The sequence below is a fragment of the Hylaeus volcanicus genome, chromosome 2 (assembly GCF_026283585.1).
Source record: "Hylaeus volcanicus isolate JK05 chromosome 2, UHH_iyHylVolc1.0_haploid, whole genome shotgun sequence".
Classification (NCBI taxonomy): domain Eukaryota; kingdom Metazoa; phylum Arthropoda; class Insecta; order Hymenoptera; family Colletidae; genus Hylaeus; species Hylaeus volcanicus.
Genome location: NC_071977.1, coordinates 32,315,495 through 32,324,757, shown reverse-complemented (window position 1 = coordinate 32,324,757; position 9,263 = coordinate 32,315,495). Strand labels below are relative to the sequence as shown.

At 50.8% G+C, this 9,263-nt stretch overlaps 1 protein-coding gene across 7 annotated transcripts in view; it reads right to left on the bottom strand.

The window, feature by feature from the left end:
* Positions 1 to 9,263, bottom strand: part of LOC128872291 (protein bric-a-brac 2-like) — a 239,417-nt gene that overhangs the window by 17,047 nt on the left and 213,107 nt on the right. For all 7 annotated transcript variants that reach the window (XM_054114815.1, XM_054114821.1, XM_054114816.1 and 4 more), the window contains one exon: positions 77 to 134. In XM_054114815.1, coding sequence (XP_053970790.1) covers positions 77 to 134 — 58 coding nt within the window. The remainder of the gene's footprint in view (positions 1 to 76; positions 135 to 9,263) is intronic.

Genomic DNA, 9,263 nt, shown 5'->3' with positions numbered 1-9,263 from the left:
TCGTTTCCTGAAATGCGCTGTCGCAACAGCGGCTAAGAGACCATTAGGTAAACTTCGAAAGCGTTGGGGAACTTACCTGCTATACTCGACGTGGAGGCTCCGAGCCAAGCGTGGGATGACTCCAACAACTTGGCCTGTAACAAGGAAAGAAAACGCTGTAGAGGTTGCGTTTCGAATACAGACGATGACTACAGGTTAGCGGATGGCGAAGGGGTAGACTTTACGGTTAATTTAAATTCAGGTTGAAACAATCGGATAAAATTGAAGTCACAGGTACTTGTACGTTTCACGCGAGAAACGGAACGCGTTTTCAAAGTTGCCGGTGGCTCGCGATAAAACATTCCGCGAGTGCAAAGGGTCGAAGCGGAGGCGATCGTCTGGGTGAAAGAGCACGGTTCGGCTGGAAGATGCTCGGCCTACGCGACGGGCCTCGCCGCTTCCGGAGAACGGAGGCTCGCGTCTCTGTCGAGACAACTTTACTAATATGCGAGGTTTTCGGGTTCTCTAGAAAGGGGTTGCGAGACGCGCCGAAAGCGCAAGACACACGCAAAGTTGGCTCATTTGAAAAGTTTTCGTTCGCGGTCTGACGCGCCTCGCGATTTCCGCAATACAGAAGGTCCCAGCCTACCTCGAGACTTCTCATATATCCGAATCGTATCCGGAAGCCACTCGGCTGACTTTTCAAATTAATTTTTAAGGGCCGAAGGGCCTCGCCTCTCGTTTGATACGCGCCTCGATCCTCTATCAAACTCGAAACCCTTCTTACTCCCCCCTCCCCCACGTCCGCCTTTTTTTTTTTGGTTGCGTTCATTCTCCGCGATTTCGAGCCCCAGCTTCGAGTCTCGACCGAGAATTTCCACTAGGAGGCTGGCGAGAGTTCGCGGCGAGCTTTCGATAAACTTCCTCGCCAGCTGAATAGAAGAGCGCGACGTTCTTCTAGTTGGCGCAATTTCGTCCTTCCAGGTGGTCCAGCTTCCTCCCGATTGAGCGACGACTCGAACGAACGACATCTTTTACCTCGACGAAACGGCGTCGCGAGACGCGTCTTGGAGCGCAACGAGCGGGAATAACGCGATGCGAGATCCATCGAGAAGCAGTGTCTTATACGGCGAGCACTTGAGATGTTGAATAGAACGCGAACAAAAATGAATTGCGGAACAAAGGCCGCGGACGGCAGAACAGATTCTATTAAGAGTTCAAAGTTGTCGTACGGAGAGCGGCATTGCGAAAGAATGTGTTTAGACCGGAGTATTCGAGTTAATAATACTTGTAATAGTAATTCAAGGCGCGGCCGTTGCGACGGTTCGGAACCTTGAATAGGAAGATAAGGTCCGCGATTGTCCTACGTTCCTTCGAGATGACGACGCCTAATTTATTCATACCGCGGGCGTATGCGCGACGCGAGACGTTGCTAGAGACACGGATCGGTGAACGACGAAGAATAATTAACGTTAAATTAGACAGATGTATCGTACGTGGAAAACTATTACCGAAAATAGAGCGTCTCGCTATAATACCCGTTACGCTAAATCTGCTCCAAGGCCGACTCGCGATTAAACATCCTTATTTATTTATTACCTTTCGAGCCACTCTTTCCACATTGAAATTCACGAGTCCAGGCGTCGCGATAACGCTCGCATCGAACTCGACGGCCATCGATTCGCGTTGCATAAATTATTTCGATATTTTCTCGTATCGAGTGGTGCCACGGCGATTTCGACGATGCACGCGCGTCTCGAGAAAACCGCAGAACGGCATGCATCGGTGCGCCGAGACGCGCACACGACAGGGAAATCGAGTTTGCCGCGGGTACGAGTTCATCGCGAGCGCACACACTGCCCATCCTCGGCGTGCGTGCATTTTTCATTGTCTCGTGTGTCTGTCCGTCTGTCTGTTGGCGGCGGTGCGCCTCGAAGAATGCACGTCGCGGTGCACGCGACGCGACGCACCCGCCGACCGACCGCTGCATTAACGAGAAAATTGCTCGTCGCATTCTTTCCGACTTTTTCTCCTCTCCGTTCCAGCTCGTCTCGTTCGAACCGCAACGTCGCGGCTCGTCGAGTTCGAGGGGAAAGAATCTCGAGTTTTCGCGCTCGTCGCGTCCACTCGAACGCGATACACGTTCCAACCGATAAGATGGATCGACTCTTTCCAACCGATGTAGATCGAGGATCTTGAACGTGTTTGTACGCGGAGACCATTTTTCGGAAATGTCTGGCCCGTTTAAACGATACAAATGGTTTCGCGGCGGTAACAAATGGACCCGCGAAACTTTTCCCGTGTCTGGTGCTAAGCAGCGGCTTCCGAATCCTGTCGTTTCTCCGCGTGCCGGAGGAAAAAGCTCGAGGGAACTTTCCACCGAGAAAGTTCGCCGAGTCGCTGCGTAGGATACGCTTGAAAATTTCGCAACGTCGCCCCTGGTTCTCGGGACGCTCGACATTTTTTAGGGGTGTTCGTAGGTTGTTTGTCTCACGTGAAAGCTGGTCGGTCGAGAGGTGCGAGGAAGGACGGAACGAAACCATCGAAAGACAAGCGCAGCCTAAATCCAGGAGGACGGCGATAAACAAAAGTCGGAGCAGACGCGGACGAGCGACGGGTGGCCTAATTAAGAAGGGCTTCGAATTCACAGTTTCCCGAGCATTCTCACGGAAAATCCCGTGAACCTTCCCGGCGAAGAGAATTTACGAGGTAGTCGTCTATCGTTGCTAATTCCTGCAAATATTTGCCGGGCAAGGATATAGGCGTGGGCGAGACGAGTAGGCGTCGGAAGGAAGCGGGGGGAGGGTAAACGAAAGAGCGCGAGGGAGGGTGGGAGAGAAGGTGGAAGAGAGAGAGAGAGGAGAGCAGCGTTGGATGTATGCACGGGGATTTGAGCGAACGCGACGGGACGAGAACGAGGACGAGGACGGGGACAAGGACGAATGCTAGTCGGTGAGCAGGCTCGTTCTCTCCTTCGCTGGTGCCATAGACGCCCCACCGACGCCGTCGTCGTCCTCGAGGCTCCCGTCGACCGGCTGGAGTTTCACGCGGCAGAATGCACCGCGCCACGGCAAATTTCTAATCAGATTAGCACGGATTAGCAAAGTTCGTTTGTTCTAATGAAATTCGTCTAAATTAACGTCGGAAGAGGGAACGCCGCCGGAGGAGGAAGACCGAGATCGGGAGAAAAGGGTGGCGGGGCTGGCAGCCCGAGACCCGCAAGGGTACGCGAGAGCCTAAGAACGAGCTGGATGGATCGCTCGAGCCCCCGTTTCGCTTCGACTCCGGAGCTCTTTCTTCTTTCGCGGCCGGAGGTTCGTCGATCCTAGGCGTGTCACGGTTTCGCCATCTCCTCGATCTTGCGTAAAACATCTAACGAAACGAAGGGTTTATGTTTATGTTTCAATTGGCCAAACGTAAACTATGCGACCTAAACGGACGTACGAAGAACTAATCGTGGAATAAATCGTCATTTAGACGAGAATTTTGCCCGTTTCTGGTCGGGGAGCACGTGACAAAAGCGTGGTTAGCCAGCGTGGTCCGCGATTAAACGGATGTGGAAGAGAGAGAAGCAGGGGTGGAAAGAGGAAAAGAAAGGTTGGAACTCGGAGCACGCGCGTTAATTGTCGCGGAGACGCGAACCAGCTCGCGCAAAAACACAACGAGCCGCGAATCTGCGTGCACACGTTTATTCCAGTACACGCGATGCCCTCCTCTTCCTCTTCTTCCTCCCCCTCTTCCGCCTCTGTCCGCATGCACGCGCTTGATATTTTATTCACCGATATCGCGCTCAAACTATTCCACCGATAGTCGACCGGTTGCCGCGCTCAGGTTTCTCTCCTCTCGTTGGCCGCGTGCAAACGAATACGAACGACGTGTGTTTTATTCATCGGTACACAGGATGCGCCGAAAACATCGGGCTTGAGCCACAGGATCGCACACCGTATCAAGTTCCCGAGAAATATAACCTCGAAGAAATTTCCTCTCAATCCGGATGAACTTGTCTGTAATTTCTTATTAACATACGTCATAATTACCGTAACCGAAACTATCAGAGAAATATGTATATTAAAAATTCAAGTACCGCGAGCAAATGGAATGCGGACAGCGGACAGCCACGTAGAATAGGACATCTGACCGTAAACGTCCGACCCACGGAACGCTCGAATCGTCTTGCGCGACACGAATGTAGTAGCTCCGTCCGAGTATCCGTTTGAAACTCGAAGCGTATCTACGGGGAGTCTCGTCGTAAAACCAGAGCCACGCGATATTGCGATACAATTGCCAGGAAATAGAGTCGCGAGCAACACTGACTCCACGGCAACACGGAACGCAACGAATATTATCGCGAATTAAACTTGCAAGTTTTTCCCCCTTGCTGTAATTTTAGATAGAATCGACGGCAACCGAGATATCGACTCGACTCTTCCTACCTTTTACGGTCTAGTGGCTCGTTTATTTGTGCCACGGAAAAGAAAACAGAAACGTTGCATATATCGGAAAACGCTAAAGTAATTTTTGCTCGCAAACATCGTTTGCCTGTTTGTCTTTAAATTGCCTGTCCGTCGATCGAATTTGTTTACGAACAAAAAAGACGGAGCACGGCGAAAACGCGGGTACGGTCGAAGCGCTTTCGCGCGAAAAGTTGGGACGCGACAGAATTCGAGGGCGGAAGTGAAATTGTTTACAATTTACAGAGGTAATCGGGCCAGGCCGAGCGGATGCGGAGAACGGAGTATAGAGGGCCAGTTGACGCATCGACTCGACTCGTCATTATCACTTAACGAATCGTTCGGTTCGATTGGAACTACGGTTTTTAGCGACGTTTATTTGTGCACCGCTCGTAGAGGCTGTCGTCGTTCGACGAGCAAACGCTCCTCTCTTCCTGTCTCCCTCTCTCTTTCCGGGGCGCTTCGCTCGTTTTCACGAGTCTCCTGCGCTCTTTGCCGGTCAGTGCTTTTTCGTCGTTCGGTTTTATTTCGAGCGGGACTCTACAGGTAGTCACGTACGGGGCATGCTCGATGGAAACGACCGTCCAGATAAATCCTCCTCTCGAATAGTCGCACGGAAGCGAGGAAATATGCTGGCTTCCACCGAAAACCGGCCCGTCCCGCCACTCGATTTTAACGCGAACTCTCTCCAAAGCGTTTAGTCCCGCGTATCCGATTTCGTTCGGGATTCGACTTACTCGATGCTCGATCAGCCATCCTACGCGGCTATTTTCACGCTGAAACTGAACGCGACGAATTCTACCGGCTTTAAAGAATTGCTAAAAAAAATTGGAACGTTAGAGTAATCGAGGAGTCTCAGCCGCTAAGATCGCGTCCGTCTCTTTCTTTCCGGTAACGACTCCTAAATACGCCTGGTATAAATACGTTTTCCGTGTATATTATTTCAGGCAAGTTGAGCGGCCTCGCGATCGCGGAGTTTCGCGAATCGAGGCAAAGCGCTAAAACTCGGGTGATTCGAACGAGTAGCCGTCGCAAGCAGACTTCCAACAATTCCAGGACAATGTACGCCGATGGAAAAGTCCGAATCCTTCCCTCCTCTTCGACGTCCACCGCAAAGTTAAGCGTAACTCAAAGAACTCGAACGGAGAGGATTCGAGGATGGAGCGTCCGTCGTTTCCGGAATAAAAGCGACGCGCTTTCGGTTCGAAGAAAGAGTAGCCGAGAATACGGATGGAAAATCGCCCGTACGCTCGGTTGGGTGATCTATCGGGGCGATAGATCGTTCTCAGGCTTTAATATATAAGGAATGGATTATCCGTTGAATAATGTGCCGGGCCGTGCTAAGCCGCAAGCAACGTCGGTGGTCGGCGTATTCGTATACGCACGCACTCGTGAGGCGCGTGCACGATTGCACGGTTGCACGCGTGTCCTGGCGGAGCTAGCCTCGGTCGAATCGGGGTGTGTTCGACGCTGCGTTAGGAATAGGGATAGAAACGTTGTACGGGGGCGAGGACGAGAAGGGCAACACGGAGCAGAGGAGAGCAGAGCAGAGCAGAGCAGAGCAGAGCAGAGCAGAGGAGAGCAAAGCGGGGCACAGTAGAATGCCGAAGAGAGAGAGAGAAGATGGTAGGTCGAGCTGGCCCGGAGAACGGAGTTAGCGCGATGTAAGCTCGCACGTATGTAGATAGAGTACTGAACTATGTATTAGAGTCGTGTACCTTCCGCATAGATATACCGGGGTTTGTACAGCGCAAGATTTGCCATTGGCGGGGCAGCTCTGAAATCCTGCACAACGGGTGCTCTCGAAATCCAGACTCGGCGACGTCTAAACGATACTTTACGACGCACGAAAGCTGTCCCCTCGCTCGCCCCCGTCCGTTTTCCGTCGTTCGCGTACGCTATCGGGGATTAACCGATTCCCCGGTCGGACTGTCGTAAATTTCAGAAATTTTCTTTGTCGAGGAGTGCTTTGCCTCGCGCGAACAAAAAGTACATCGGAGCTCGCGGACGGACGGAGCGTGAATTAACGGCCCCAGCTTGGACGGACGAATTTATTTGGTCGGTTCGGATCGAAGCTCGGCTACGCCGCGTCAAGTCGAACGTTTTTTCATGGATTTTGCAAAGCAACGCGACGGATGGACCTCTCCGTAGACGCGCGCGGTGTTTTCTTTTTTCTTTGAAACGAGTGGCACGTCCAAACGTCCGGTAGGTTCGGAGCGGCCATAAGTCGAGAAGCCGTAACTCGTTGCACGACTGTACACTATAAAAATACACCGGCAAGAAGCGCAAACAGAGGGAACAAAGGAGAGACTGCAAAGAAAACGAGCCGATGCAAAGGTGGTTCTCGCTAACGCGAGAGATCATGCTCCGAAAGATGCTCGAGAAGCAGAACATTCTTTTTAAAGCGGAACCGAGGGGACCTCGGTACCAGCCCGAAAGGAAAGGATCGCGAGCGGAGCGAGAAAGGATCGAGGAATCGTAGGCGGTACGCGGGTACACGGCCCCGACGGCTAATTAAGATAAACAAGAGAAGAGAATCGAAGGCACAATGGAAGGTTATGCTCGTAACGCAAAGAAAACAAAGGCGAGAAAGAAAAAATAATAGCGCCGATTCCGTGCAAAGAGAAAGCCCCGCGGAATGGCTCGAGATCGAGCGGGTAAGAGCGAGAAAAGCCGAACGCGAACACAAGGTGGGGGCAGAGACCCGAGAGCGGCGGCGCGAACGACCGTAAACTTTAAATTTACGAAGTGATATACACGCCAAACATCCGGTAGATATTTAAACCCCGGTTTCGCTAAACTCAACAATAACGTTCGCCGCTATTTCGGGGCTAGTAGCCGTGATTCTCTCGGACCCACCGAGCCGTGTCATAACCGTTTAATACGATTCGAATCGGCACGATCTACCGAAAATGGTCGACTGGAACGGTACGCTGTCGCGTTTTTCCATTGAAATGACGTTACGATTATCCGCCGTTCGCACGATCGGCCTTACCAAAACCGAAAAGTATCGTTCGTCTCCGCGCTCGGTGTGACAAGGCACAGAGAGGCGATCGGAAAGCGAAATTACATCGCTCATGAAACGATGCATTTTCCGCGAACGCGGTGTATCGATGTCCCACGAACGAAACAAGACGGAGACAAATTTATCGCTTCGATGGCAATCACGGTCGTTTTCTTCCTTTCGTTGGAGTGCAGTCGTCGAGACAAAGACGTTCGCGCTCCGCTGCCGCGAGTAAAACGTCTATTTGTATGGATTTCATCGAATTTTTTTATCCTCGAGGTCGATTGTTTCTTTATTAGTCGGTGTCCGGGTCGCAGACGAGAACTGTTTTCTTATTTACGCGATTAAATTCCATCGAAGTCTGTTTTATAAATTACCTTTGTTTCGTGTACGCGGATGCATCTTCCTTGGTTACACGGGACCCGGCGGGTGATTGCTGGACCGTAACCCTTTCCGGCTTAACTTATGCACGGCGATGGAAAAGATAACCGTGGTTGCAATAGTCGAAACGTCGCGAATAAATTAATGCCTCGGACCGATGAATTTTATGTTTTGTCCCGTTTAGAGGTAACGACTCTTGAAAAACAAAGACGGATCCGCGTATTTTGTTAGCACGTAAGGACCAGCGCGATCGCATCGGGCTTTCAGTTGCTCTCAAACTATTTAAATTTTAAATATCGAGGGTGTATTTCTTTAAGCTCCATTACACATACAAGATAATGTTCGTAATAAAAGATTCGAATCTTGTGTTTCTACTAGAACTTTAAGACATCGCGTCTGACTGTATCTCGAGCCTCATCGCGAGTTGCACGGTACATAAATTTAATCGTATTAATCGTACGAACGATCTTCGTTTCACGCTTTACACGAAAGACCTCAAACTGTTTCATTTTCGTATAATATATCCATTGTTCTACTCGGACTTTCGAATTTCACGATACGTATAGTACACCTATATCTCGATTTCATTTGATACGAAATACGTCGAAGCTACCTTGACGATCGAAACGAACGATAATCGTGACACGTTATCGTACAGTTTTCGCACCGTCCGGAGCAACGAACCGTGCTAGTCTCCTTGCCACCGGCACCAAGTTATTTCTACTAGTTGTTCGTATACGATCACGCTTCTTCAACGACTTAATTTCTGTCGAGTCGAAGAAAGAAAGGCGTTCCGCAATCACGCAAGATCGTGACACGATCGGAAGCACAGGTTCCGGTTCGCGTATTCGCGGGCAATTAACGTGCCCGATTCTAATTCGAGCCGATTAAAAGCACGACGTCCCGGCAATATCGTTCGAGCGATTTAATTTAATGCGGGGTGCGACTCGATTGAATCCAAATCGATTCCGGCGCGATTCGATTGGATTAATCCAGCCGATTAATTCGACAAAAACTAATTCGACGTTCGTCGAGAGCTCGTCCGAATTATTCTAACCTCGTTCTCCAGCCAAGTTCCGCCTGCGGGTCGACGTCGTTTCCGTCATTGCCCCTTCGTCGACCACCTTCGTCGCCAACGATCTTGTTATCGCGCTCAATCGTCGCGTTTTGCCCTCTCGGGAACCTGTTTAAACCTCGTATTTCGCGTCGATCGATTCCATCGTTGCTACCAAATCTAACTCGAGATGATTACAGAGTTGACCATTCGTCTCGAGCAAAGTAAAGTATTTACATTCGTTAAAGTTTCGAGAATTGCGTGCACCTGCGATTTCGCGAAAGCTCCGAAAGCTACTCTGTCGGAATATCGTTCCGCGAAGGCTTCGCGTCATTATTAATTTCGACGAGACGGATGCATCTGTACAACGTCCGAGGAGGATCGAAGGGGCCGA